Source organism: Oreochromis aureus, linkage group 16 (assembly GCF_013358895.1).
Source record: "Oreochromis aureus strain Israel breed Guangdong linkage group 16, ZZ_aureus, whole genome shotgun sequence".
Classification (NCBI taxonomy): domain Eukaryota; kingdom Metazoa; phylum Chordata; class Actinopteri; order Cichliformes; family Cichlidae; genus Oreochromis; species Oreochromis aureus.
This window is the reverse complement of record NC_052957.1, coordinates 22,937,903-22,951,019: the sequence shown is the minus strand read 5'-3', so window position 1 is coordinate 22,951,019 and position 13,117 is coordinate 22,937,903. Positions and strand designations below refer to the sequence as shown.

The following is a 13,117-nucleotide window of genomic DNA, read 5'->3' as shown; positions in this document are numbered from 1 at the left end:
CCAGCATACCAACCACAAACACAAACCTTTGAATCCTGCTGTGCTTTGTGGTATTTTGGGATGGTGTCCAGGCTTAACACATGGTTACACTTTTCACTTTGCTACAAGTTAAAAGCACTCTTGGCATGCATATTTCGAAGCATCTGTTGGCTTTTGAGACAGACCCCTCTCTGCTTGTGTGCATGCTGCTGGTTTGTGTGTTTCTTTTTTCTGGTTTGATCTTTTTTGTCATCACAATCAGTTTATTGATTTTCCCATTCAGAACTATTGGGCCTGCATCCAATCCAAATGTTAACAAGTGGGTGAGCTTGAATTGAGAGAATCAATAAGCCTTAGTGGGTGAAATTTGACCGTTGCTGCTGGGGGGCTTTTTCTGAAAACATCAATTGTCATTTTCATTGATTGACTGCTACCTGACTAAAAGATCAAGTTGAAACTTAAATAAGCCCGTCAACTTGGCGCTGTTGTGTTACATGTCTTGAGGGCTTGCTTGTGTATTTTTACATTATGTTTCACTGCTCTGCCTGTGCCTGCCTGGAGATATTGACTGAATGATTGTCTTTCTGTTCTAGGAGGAGGATCAGAGCCTGCAGTGCCAGATGTGAGTAGTGTCAGTGTATAAAGGCCGGTTTTTGTCTCTTGTGTTTGCTCTTCTAGTATGACAACATCTTTGAAAGCAGATACTGCAGTAATTACAAAGCCCAGAGCCGCTATTAAGCCTCTCACATTGACTGCATTTGTAGTTCACTTTAGAGCCAGGTTCACACATCTTTTTGAGTCTTTTAGCATTTTAGTGACTCAACAGTGATTATAGGGAAGCTTTTTTTGTGTAGCTTTAAAACCAGATAAGAAAATACAGTAAATAAAGGACAGATGGTGCAGTGCAAGTGCATATTTGCAGTTTCATCTCACCTTCAGGAGCATGTAGAAATGTTGTGAAACAAGAGCAGATAAGTACTGGGTGTTTAAGAGATTAATTATTTAGGTATCATCACATCTATATGGCACAAGCAGGCGCACTTCAAAGCAACAAAGTTCAGTGATAGTTTTGTACAACTGTGAGGTAATTTTGCTACGTGTGGTTTCCTTTTTTGCCTTCAGATACCCGTTCCCGTAATCACTCCCTCCAGTCGCTGGTCTTGGGACCCAGAAGAGGAGCGGAAAAGACAAGAGAAGTGGCAGAAGGAGCAAGAGCGCCTCCTACAGGTATGTGAAGGTGTACTCTTGTATATTTAGTAATGTTGAGTTCAAAAGCACAACACTGTCAGTTTATTTCCTCAAGTTACAGCAGTCTAGTTACCCATACATGACATTTGACAACCTCCCTTTTACCCTTATTGATGAGTTTTTACACCTCAGTATACTAGTATGTATAGGCAGAAATCACCGTCATTAACTTCTGATTCACAGCCAGTCATTTTGTTCTGAAATATCAAAGAATCACTAAGTTCATAAAAGAGAAAGCAGGGTTACTCCTAGTAGGCGTCCAAAGGGGTAAAAGAAAAACGAATAAGAAAATTTCCTTCACAGGGAGCAGTAAAGCATGGATTACTGCAGGAGGTGCAGCAGGAGGTGGAGGAGGAGATGATGATAAGATTCTCGTTGAGAGTGACCAGGAGGGACAGGATTAGAAGTGAGAGGGACAGCTCAGGTTGAGCGGTTTGGTGACAAAATTAGAGAGGCAAGGCTGAGATGATGTGGACATGTGCAGAGGAGGGATAGTGGATATATTGGGAAAAAGATGTTGAATATAGAGCTGCCAGGCAGGAGGGAAAAAAAGAAGAGGAAGGACACAGAAGTTTTATGGATGCAGGACATGCAGGTTGGTGTGACAGAGGAGGATGGAGGAGCAGGAGCTGCTGTAGCAAACTCTAAAGGGAGCAACTGTAAGAAGAAGATGATGATTTCATATCTTTCTTATCTTGCACTGTGAGAAACAGCGCTGCAGTGAAAAAGTGTTTTTTGTTACAGTCTACACAAATGCCACCCCCTAATGGCTAAGGGCTAATTTCGGGACCTCACAGGCACTGATATGTACCTTTTTGATGTTACTCCTTTTCTTAGTCTGAATAAATAATATTAAAAGCATATAAAGTAAGCCAATAAACACTTGCATCATTACATGAAGGTACAAAACTGTCCCCAGATGTTTAAAACTGGCTTCCATAAGGTAAAGACCCCCTGTCAGAGGTTACAACCCCAGTGACAAACCATCATGTGTCCACAACACATTACGAGTTGAACTACACTCATTATAATTACAGATGGGGTGGGGGGATCCACTTATCCAGTTGAGGGTTAGTCGGGGGGGAAGAAACCTTAATTTAAAAAAACAAAAAATACAGGATGATAAATAAAAATACAGAATGAAGCCAAATCTTGACCCATTTAATGTGAACTGCCTGTCTTTAAACGCCCCATCTGACGATTAGAAGTTACTGACATGCTAGGAAATCCTCAATTGCATCTGCTCTTAACAGGCTCAGAACAGAAGGAGACAGCACTCGAGCTTCTAAGTGTGCGCCGAGTATCCAACTTTAGTGTAGGAGAATCATGTCAAAACATTTTTCTGGGGGCCTATTTCTGGATGGAGATCAAAGGTGGTTATGCAGAGTGCTGTTGCAGCCGGGAAGGATTTTAAATGCTGGCAGGTTTGTTCCCTGTTGGTTAAGCAGCCTGATTTCATGATCTTCCAGGGAGACTTCCTGCTCTGGGCAGGTTTCCCTAGAATGTGTAGAATGGTTAGATAACACGTAGGTGAGCTGAGAAATCATCTGAAAAATATAACAGCCACAATACCTAATTATTCTTTTTTTTAAATAACATATCGAATCTATTATAAATAGAAGTTTCATGTGTTGTTTTAGAAAGAGCTTTGTATGTCTGACTGGATTAAATGATATGACTTTTGACCTCACCTTCATTTTGTTTTTAGGAGAAATATAAGCGTGATCAGGAGAAGCTGCAGGAAGAGTGGCTCAAGGCTCAGCAGGCGATTTCTACAAGCATGGTTCCCAAACAGGTAACAAAAGTATTTTGTTTTGTATTAATTATGAGCTCACACCTGATAAATCAGCTGGAGAGTATTTAATGGTGGCAGTAAGTTGTGACTCATGGCACTAATTTATCTAAATGTATCCAAAGAGCTTTGATCTGAAATTGCTATAATTATGCATGGAGTATGTGGGCACGCTCTCTTGTATGTGACCTTTTAGAAATGGAAAGGGAGAGCAGAGCAGTGTCTAGTCATGTGAATGCTCACACAGTACATATATTTACTGCAGTGACAGAAATCCCCTCTACATTATAATTTCTAAAACCTCGCCACCTCAGGATGTGAGGAGTTTCTCCATCGTTCCTCCTGGATGCTAATTAAGATTAAATTACTTGGTGCTCAAAAAGCTTCCTCTTCGTGTCCCTTTTCGTCTCTTGTCTCTGGCAGCCTGGGAGCCTGAAGGTGAACAACCACAGCACCGGCCCACACTCACCACTATCTCCCGTCAACCAGCCCACATCTCTACTGTGGGAAGAAGAAGAGCGAAAGAGGAAGGAGGAGCAGGAGCGCCAAAGGCAGGCGGAGGAGAAGAGGAAGAGGGAAGAGGAGGAGCGAGAGCTGCAGCGTCTCCAGGAGGAGAGGATGAGGAAGGAAAGGCAGGAGCAGGAGGAAAGGAAGAGAAGGGAGGACGAGAGGAGGTTGCTGGAAGCAGAAGAGCAGCAGCGTAGAGAGAAGGAGAGAGCCTTTGAGCAGCAGCAGCAGTGGTCAGTAGAGCCACTCCTAATCCTGTGCTGCCCTGAATACTCAAACTCACGTGTCTTTTGTATTCCTTGACTCACCATCATGCTGATAATAATACATTTAACCAGCTTTACTGTCTGTGCATTAACATGTGCAACTAATGTGTTTGCATGTGCTTTATCCCCCCTTTGTGTGGTACTCATCATCCCACCTCTCTGCACACAATGCCTTTCACCAAAGGGCCACTAGCTCCCACGGCTTTCCTTATGCCCAGCCTTCACTCACCTATGCAGACAGGTTAGTACAAGAGAGCGAGAGCAGCCGGACCTCTCCCTGTTAATAACCTCTTAACCATGCTTTCTCTGCATCATGCTATTAGCATCATTGCTCTACAAAAACTGCAGTTTAATGTGTTGAATACTTTGTTGAATATCCTTATTTAGCATGCATGAGATGCATACACACATAATTAATTAAGACAGATTATATTGGATTGGATTTATCAACAGCTTGTGGAACTCATGAGTGTAGGTGGCTATATCACCAGAAACAATATACATAAAGAATTTAAAAATATCTCTTTATAGGGAAAGTAACTTTTCCCAACAAATACTGCAGCTACAACAAGTCCAGGTTTCCCTGTACAATCCAAATCTTTCTTTGCTGTCCACAACAGATGCCAATAAAAACAGTTATTTAAAAAAAGTGTATTTATGAGATCCAGTAGAAATATAAGCTATACCAAATTATAATAAAACATGCCTATAACTATACAAATAAAATAAAATAAACTGAGATACAATAAAGTATGTACATATTTACGTAGTTTTATATGCACAAAACAAATGCTTCTGCTTACAACGACAATATAGTTTCATTAGAAAGCTTTACAAAGTAGATTATTTACAGTTGTCATTATTGGGCGATTAGCCCCAAATCATTTTCAGCTCTAGATTTGGTTTGTACAGTTCTTAACACTGAAATTATGTTTTGTTTTGTTTTTTTACGTTGTTAGACCAGCAAACATTTTGTCCTTTCCAAAACAGTACGGAAAGATGATATGGAGAAAGTAATCAAACCGCTACATCCTCGTGGGGGATTTGAAGTCAAGCCGTACATGCAACAAAATCAAACATCTAGCAACTAAAGAAAGAATCTATATAATCTGTAATCTGTGAACTAATTTGTTAACTCATTTGCAATGCTTCTCAAAAAGCGAGAACTGTAATACTGCATTCCTGAACGCCCACACAAATGGAACCATTTAATTATTTATACTGTATTTATTTATTGCGTTGAACTATTAAGAACATTCATAGGATTCGTAGGTAGCAGGAAAGAAGGTCAAAAGGGATACAAGGTAGAGGTGAGGCAGTTAGTGCAGGAGTCGGAGGGAAAAAGGAGAAATACACAAAGTTCTAAGATGAATGCTACATTACCAGCTGACATGCTGTGACACTATATTATACCATCTGACATATAAATATGATCCATAGAAAAAGACATGAATTCCCTCACACTTGGACACAAATGTTAGACGTCTGCTATAACTGAAAAGTAGTATTGCTCATGTATGTTTTTAATTTTGTTCGACAGGACAAAATCCAAATCATCCCCTCAGCTCGACGAAGAGGACAGACCTCAGAGAAAAGGTCAGCCTTCTTAATTCATTAGGGGCTCTGTGCGTGCGTGTGTGTTGTAGTGGTTGTGGAGGTGGGGAGGGGGTTTTAAATGACTCCACGTACACATTTTGTTGCACAGATGTATACCTGTGTGGGTTGTACCCTGCTGTAGGTGTGCATGTGCACCATGGGGGCATGGCTCAGCGGCTGCTGGAAGAGCAGCTGAAGAATGCACAAGACAGAGTTTACCAAAGTCAGAGGGCTGCATCTGAGCTGGAGCTGGAGCGGAGGAACATCCTCCATGCCATGAGATACAGAGAGCCGGAGAGAGGTGGATTATAGCCCCCTAAAGCGCCGTTTCTCGTCGTTTTAATGTGAAACTCCCGTTCCGATCAGCTGATCAGTCAATCGAGACATTTCGTTAACTCTAAACCTACAGATGTTTGATTTGCAGCTGACCAGACAAATGGCAAACCAATCAACCATGTGACCAGAAAATGGCATGCACCAAAAGCAATTTAACTTATTGATTACAGCATGTTTTCTTTCAGATCAATGACTTTTTCATCCATAATTTAGTCATAGCTTGTCTCATCAAGCCAGACTGGGGAAAACAGATACTTATATCATCCTCATCTAATTCTGTCTGCCCCTCGACTATTAATTTTGTTCCTCCGCCGATCGCCAGTTGTGATTTTTTTTTTTTTTTTTTTTTTTTTTTCCCATCCATAATGTTTCATCTGTCTGTCCTCCCACCTGGCAGTGACCTCAAGTGGAGCCGCTGAGAAGAAGGACCAGCAGCCTGCATCTCAGGCTGAGCTGGAGCGGCAGCAGATCCTCAATGAGATGAAAAAGAAGACGTCATTGCTGACGGACAACAGCTGGATCCGCCAGCACTCTCCCGACACTTCCACCAACAAGGAGAGGGCCCTGCCACCTATGCGCAGGTACAGTAATACCTCGTTAACTTTGGTGCGATGGTGTTGGTTGGCTATTTTCTTTTACTAATGTCCTGGTTTTTTGAGTTGGGTGTAAAAGTTAAGTCGTCAGTCAGATGGTTTGACTGCTTTTTCTAACTGGCTAACGTGGGGGTGTGGCTTGGGTTGGCTTTGCAGAGGCGATTCTCTTGACAACTTGGACACCTCATACAACTCCTGGCGTTCGTCATCGAAACCCCGAAGCGGTTCTTTTGCCCAAAACTACTCTCGGCCTCACTCTGCCCTTTCTGGCAACACTTCCTTTTATGGTGGGGGTTTGAGGGCTCAGCGGTATGGTTCCACTTCCACTCTGCCTTCTTCCTATTCCATGGGCTCACTCCGAAGTGGGGCAGGATCCCACTTGGTCCCTTGGTCCAGGCAGTCGCCTTCACCCTCTTCTTCTTCTTCACCCACCACCTCTCCAGACCCCATGGCTGAGGCAGACGCTCCTCAGCAGCGCAGCAGGTAAAACCAGAAATGAAGCTTTGCTTAATGCCACATCCAACAACTCACTGGTACCTCTGCGTTGTGGTTTTTAAGGTGTTGCTACTCAGCCGTGCAAAAGTGGTGGCAAAGGGTGTTTCTCTTTTTCCTTTATGTCTCTCATTTTATGATGTAATGTTTCTTCGATGTGCTTTTTTTATGACATTCTCTGTTATATAGATCACAGAGTAGCTTAATTCACTTTAACTTATGTGTGGAATACGATAAATGCTAAATGCTAGTTTAAGTTTAGCCACGTTTTTGTGGATTACACAAAAGTTTGTCAGTGATCATGTCCAAAACCCTGAGAGGCAAGGTTGTCTGAAGGTTATCTTAAAGAAACTTGTTCACTTCCTAACACCCAAGTTTCCCAACCTTTATGAAATTTCCTAACTGTTTCCCTCGTGTCATTTTTGTTGCCATAAACAGTATTTTGCGTGTGACACTAAATGACACTGTTTTAATGAGCCTTTGTCATTTCAGCAGTGCTGTTTCAACAGGTTAACATTTGCCAACTTGCCAAAGTGTCCATCTGTCTAACCCTGGTTTGAACCAGTGTTAGCGTGTGTTTTGTATGTGTGTTTGTGTGTGCATTCATACATGTTTCATGTATGTGTGCTTGGCTCTTAAATGACAGCTGTGCGTTCTGTAATCCAGGTCAGTGAGTGGAAAGAAAATCTGTACATTCTGTGAAAGCCCGCTGGGAAAGGGAGCAGCCATGATCATCGAGTCCCTTGGACTCTGTTATCATTTGGGTTGCTTTAAGGTGAGAGCTGGACTCCGGTCAGCCACGGAGCACGTCGGCCGCCGATCCTCAAAAACTAACTTGATCGCCTCAGGCTCTTTAGTTTGTTTTACTAACCTGGTGAATCCTGGTGAATGTCAATCCCTGATCCCTTTATTGAGAAAAAGAAACCCAATCCTGCAAGATTAACTATTCCCTTTGCTTTTTTTTTGCTTTTTTACCAGCAGTCTAATCTAGTTGTTGTTGTTTCTTCTGGGAGCTGTGGTGACCTTTATCTGAAAGTTAATCCACTGTGTCAGCCTTCATCTCTTGATTCTCATCCTTCTCCTTTAATACACAGAATCACGGTCTAGATTTGTCTGTCCTCATCACTCCTTCTTTGGTCACGTTTACTGATTCATTCCTCAATTCTTCTCCTTCCCAAACTTCCTCAGTGCATCGACTGTAAGTCTGACCTTGGAGGATCAGAAGCCGGGGCTGAAGTCCGAATACGAAACAAGCAGCTCTACTGTAACTCCTGCTACATGCGAGTCAAAAGTGAGTACTTTCTCGAGCTGATCATCAGTGGGAGGTGTTGTTCTCGCCTTCCTCCCATAATCGGTCCTTTTTTCTCTTCTTTTAGCTGGTCAACCAACATCTATGTGACGTGACTGTCCTCCAGCAGATTGATGAAGAGACTACTTCCGACAACAACCCTTGAATTTTAAAGTGAACATTGAAGCCATTGCAATTAACCGGGACACTTGGTTGGGACGTATCGCTGTTTATGATTCTGTTAAAACCCCAGGCGATACCTTGGTGAGAATCATATTTGTTTTTACAGTGTGTGATTAAGGAAGGGACGCTTGCAAAGTAGTTATCAGCTTTTGTGTTTATATCCTATTAAGCAGCACAATTGTACAGAGTGTAAGGGTTCTGCATGCGCCGGAGTTTTTAAACGTTTTAGCCACAAAACTAGTCGAGCTATTAACTGTCTACCAGATTCCAGATGAAAGTTTTTTGTTTCTAAACTTCGCTTAGATACTGAGAGAAAATCCTGCAGGATCATCCTCCTCATTTTCACGCTTCTTTTCCCACCAACTATTGTGTTATAAAAATGTGTGTCAACCAAGGTATTGGTGTCATGTCTATCATGTGCCTTTTTATTTGTAATTAAGATTACTAAAATACTGCAAAATGTCGTTTGCATTTGTCTCAAGTTTTCAGTGATGGAGTATTGCACACATAAGCAGGTTTCTATGTAAAGAATATACGTCACACTGATTAGGCAAACATAACAATGTAAATAAAAATAACTAAATACTCCCCACGTGTTACGTCGTTCTTTTTTTATTCTCCATCTGTTAAATTGCATAATACTGTGTAATGATATTCCTGTGTACAGTGGGGATGCAAGGACTCTTCTGCCTCTATAATCAGAAATCATTATACTCATCTTTCTCTGTCTGTCCCTCTCATTTTCTGTTTCGCTGTAGCTCCATGGTCATAATGAAAGGAATTTCAATGAGCTTTTGCAGAGAACCTGCCTGCTCTGTGTTCTCCAAAGCCAATTTGTCATGCATATTTTATTCAGTGCATGCATTACATTTGATTATACTTTGATTGTCTATTTTCTCAATGTATTCTGTCATTTTATCTCTACTGCATAAATATACAAGGAATATTCATACAAGAAGAAGCTCCAAAATGTATTTAATCTGCAGGGGAAGAAATTGTCCTCACCCCCCCTACACCCCGCCCGCGACCAAATGAAAATAAGCCCAATTCAAGCAATATACTGTATGGAAATAAGTTGGACTGAGCATAAATTGGCTCTGTCTTCTTGAGGTGAAGCACAAACAGCCCCCGGAGGCGCACATCTCAAATTCTTAGATTCCCTTTTTAGATTTTTCTTGGCGCTCTTCTGGGAGAGAGATTTTAATCCTAATGCTTAGAAAACAAACACAGCCTGAACGGCGCCGAGTGCCTGAGAAATCGGAAACCCTGAATAATATGTATCCCCATCTTTTTCCTCCAAAGCAACGGCCACAACCTGTGGTTTGGGAAGGTTTTGACATGGAGAATCATATAACTGTGTGTGTGTGTGTGTGTGTGTGTGTGTGTGTGTCTACGTACGCACTGAGGCTCACAAATAAAAGGGACGCTTGACTGCTCAGAAAAAATGAGGTCTGTAAAGAGATGGAAAGGCCTCTTCTACCCTGCTTTAAAAAGCTATTCCTAGCTACAGGAATGGCTTGTTCAGGATTTTTCACATTTTTCTGGATTTTTAGGGAAGAAGATGTGATGAATGTTTTTTTTTTCTCTCTCTTTTTTTTTTTCTTTTCCAACCTTGGTTTCACCACGGGAGAGATTTAGTCATTCTTTCTGATTGGGTGCAATTTGCCCCCTTTAGTACCTGAAGGGGGCACTGTGCTATAAGGGTTTTCACCAAGAAGGATCAAATTCTCTTTCATCTGCAGCTGCTGTTGCTTGCACTGCTGAGTATGATATCCAGAATCAGAGAGGAAGTAATGCTGCCACAGTCATTTAAAAGCAGAACTCCATTTGCAATGTGCTTTAAATTTTGGTGCTTCATTTCTAAATAAATGACCCCCAGTTTTTTGATGAGTAGGCTGACGCTGTGTAAGGACAGCTTTGGCGAGCAGCACCTCTTGCCATTTGTCATTTGAAAGCAAAATGCTTTTCGCACATTTTAGAGAAGCCATCAAGCACTAATTCACCTGCAGCTTGAACTGATGCTATAATTAGTCACATAATTGCAGACACTGTCTCACCAGACCTGTTACCATGGCTTGCAGGCACCATGTGTAAAGCGCAAAGTGCTGTCACGCTTTCAATTAACCACAGGGATTAAAGAAAATGCACTTCAGGTAAATCTATAAGTTCCCAGCACATCAGTATGGACCCGTGAGGCTGCTCCTCATTCATGATAGCATGGCTTTGAGCCAGTGGAGAATCTTTAAGCGGAAAAGGTGTAGCAATTTAGTAAATCAGTAAAAAGTCAACAGCGTTTATGCAGGCTGTGATTACGTTATGATTACAGCTCTGCGGGCTATATAAATGATGACTGTGCTGGATTGGTTTAATTGCAGCACATGTCTGTGGTGCTGGAAATAATTAGAAAATGTTACTAGATTAAACTGAATGTGGTGCATGTAACTCTCATTCATAGTAAATATCTGTAAAGGCCACAGCAGCTGTTGAGGTGTGTATAGGTTTCATCCATGTACAGTCATACAAAAAAAGAAATCCCTTCTTTTTTTCAGTCCTGAGGTTTTATAAATCATCTGGTTCATATCATGGTCTAACATTACTTAAGTACAACATCAGATGAACAATTACACATGACATACATCATGAAATTATTTATTTAACAAAAATGAAACCTAACTGCAGAAGCAGTGTGTGGAAACACTAAGTGCGCCCTGTGATTCAGTAGCTTGCCTTTAGCAGCAATAATTTGATTGTTCACTGTATGACTCTGTCACTCACATGTTGTGGAGGCATTTTGTCCCAGTCTTCTTTAAAACATTGCATCAGTTCATGGAGGTTCGGGAGCAGTTGTTCATTGGGCATTGGCACTGGCCCACTGAAACATCTGGATTCTTTTCTTTTTCAGACATTCAGCTGTAGATTTGCTGCTGTGCTGGAGCTTACTGTCCCGAAGTAGCTCTGCACATTATGATCAAACATCTTCACTTCTCTTCTCTCATATATCCAAAGACAGAGGTCTGGTGGTTTTGCTCAGACACAATTTTACCAAGCCTAACCCGTGTTGCCATGTTCTTTTTGGAAAGAAGAAGCTTTCTCCTGGTAGCCCTTCCAAACCAGCCATATTTGTTCAGCTTTAATCTAATTGCACTATCGTGAATTGTAACAGTCTGAAATGCATCTCTTGGGTTTTTGCAGTTTCTTTGAGCATTGCATGGTCTCACGATGGGGTGAATTTGCTGGGACATCCACTCCTGAGAAGATTGGCAGCTATCTTAAATGTTTTCCAATTGTAAATAGTCTTCCTCACTGCAGAAAGATGAACATCATATTTGTTTAGAAATGGACTTATAAACCTTCCCATATTGATGCACACAACAGTTTCTTCTGTAAGATCAATGCTGATACACACCTGAATGCTTCAGACCAGCAAACTACCAAAACTCCTACTATAATAGAGACACTCACACTCGCTGCTGATCAGTTAATCAACGTACCCTCTTAAACCAGGTGGAAGCAGTAAGGATGTACTTAGTTTTTCACATTGATTCTGCATTTTGGTGTAATTTTGTTAAATAATGACACACTGTATTATCAATCATAAGACCTACTGAGGACCCGAAATTTTTTAGTTTTTATGCCCTGATTTGTAAAAGCTTAGAATTTAAAATGGGTTTACTTTCTTTTTCCCAAGTGTACAGTACATGTACACATTATATTCACTCAAGGCATTTCCCATTTTTTAATGGGTTTCCAATTACCTTATCTTTCAGTCATTGGACTATTACGAGTGTGTAAAATTGGTACTTTAGCACACGCAGTCTGGAAAAGCATGACCAGGTTCAGTAGTTGCAGCCTTGTTAATGTCACCTGCAGTAACTGTGTTAAATAAAAATCTGTTGAAGGGGTAACAAACCATACCAGCACTTCCTCTGTTCGTTATGCAAAGCACAGCTGGCTGTTTTGTTGACTGACAACAGCTTATCACCTCGCTTCTGCAGACACGAAGTCATTTTTTCAACTAGATCCTTACTCGTCTTCATTACTCTAATCCCTGACTCACAAAGGGCAATGTTGACTCAAAAGGGACTCAGCCTTATAGGCAAAGGGCTTTTTTCCCCTCTCCTCCAACTTTTATTCAATAAGACAAGATTCCCATGAATGTCTAAAGTAGTGTGAGGTAAATATGACACATTGACCAGAGCAGGTTAGTTTTCTCTATATGATGAACATGACTCACTGTGAGCAGTGCTCTCCCACTCATATTTAAGGTTTCACAAAGAAGAACGCTTTTCTTCTTTTAAAGAGCAGTATCTCTGCAAGGAAAAAGACCACCGACCTAAAAACTTAATTATCCAAGACACAAAAACAATAAAAAGGAAAGTATTTCTTCTCATCTTCCAATCAGGACCAAGAACATCTGTGATTTAGCTCAATGTCCTTAAAGAACACTGATTTATTTTTGTTTCCTCTGGATAGTGGATGAGAAAGGAAAGCTACCACTGGTGACAAGATGCATTTGAATTGCTTTTCCAGTTGGCAGGGAAAAGAAAAGGAGTGCAGAAAGTGTTACACGTCTCTAAAATGATAAGACTACATGGTCACAGCTGGGGCACCCTGATATGCTTGAGACCGCAATATGCCGGGGGTGACAAGGGACCAAGTTTTCTGTCCTCATATTAATTCATCGTGCCTCTGCCTTAAATCTGAGCGTGAGTTGGAATACAGATTTTCAGTTAAGCATTTTCTACTCTTTATGTGGTGTTTTTGTGTGTATGTTTTGAGCAGCAGAAGAAGAACGGAGGAGCACAGTCATTTGCCAAGACTGAATTTGATCAAATCC

The 13,117-nt window shown here is 41.3% G+C and overlaps 1 protein-coding gene across 7 annotated transcripts in view; it reads left to right on the top strand.

Moving 5' to 3' along the window:
- The window catches only part of lmo7a (LIM domain 7a), a 51,473-nt gene extending 42,605 nt beyond the window's left edge, over window positions 1-8,868 (top strand). For 3 of the 7 annotated variants that reach the window (XM_039599977.1, XM_031734490.2, XM_039599979.1), the window contains 12 exons: window positions 573-601; window positions 1,102-1,206; window positions 2,936-3,022; window positions 3,443-3,759; window positions 3,977-4,033; window positions 5,333-5,388; window positions 5,531-5,689; window positions 6,122-6,305; window positions 6,474-6,800; window positions 7,476-7,584; window positions 7,998-8,100; window positions 8,186-8,868. In XM_039599977.1, coding sequence (XP_039455911.1) covers window positions 573-601; window positions 1,102-1,206; window positions 2,936-3,022; window positions 3,443-3,759; window positions 3,977-4,033; window positions 5,333-5,388; window positions 5,531-5,689; window positions 6,122-6,305; window positions 6,474-6,800; window positions 7,476-7,584; window positions 7,998-8,100; window positions 8,186-8,208 — 1,556 coding nt within the window. In that variant the 3' untranslated portion in view covers window positions 8,209-8,868. The remainder of the gene's footprint in view (window positions 1-572; window positions 602-1,101; window positions 1,207-2,935; window positions 3,023-3,442; window positions 3,760-3,976; window positions 4,034-5,332; window positions 5,389-5,530; window positions 5,690-6,121; window positions 6,306-6,473; window positions 6,801-7,475; window positions 7,585-7,997; window positions 8,101-8,185) is intronic. The other 4 variants (XM_039599980.1, XM_039599978.1, XM_031734491.2 and 1 more) reach the window with 4 other exon arrangements.
- Window positions 8,869-13,117: the final 4,249 nt, after the last annotated feature.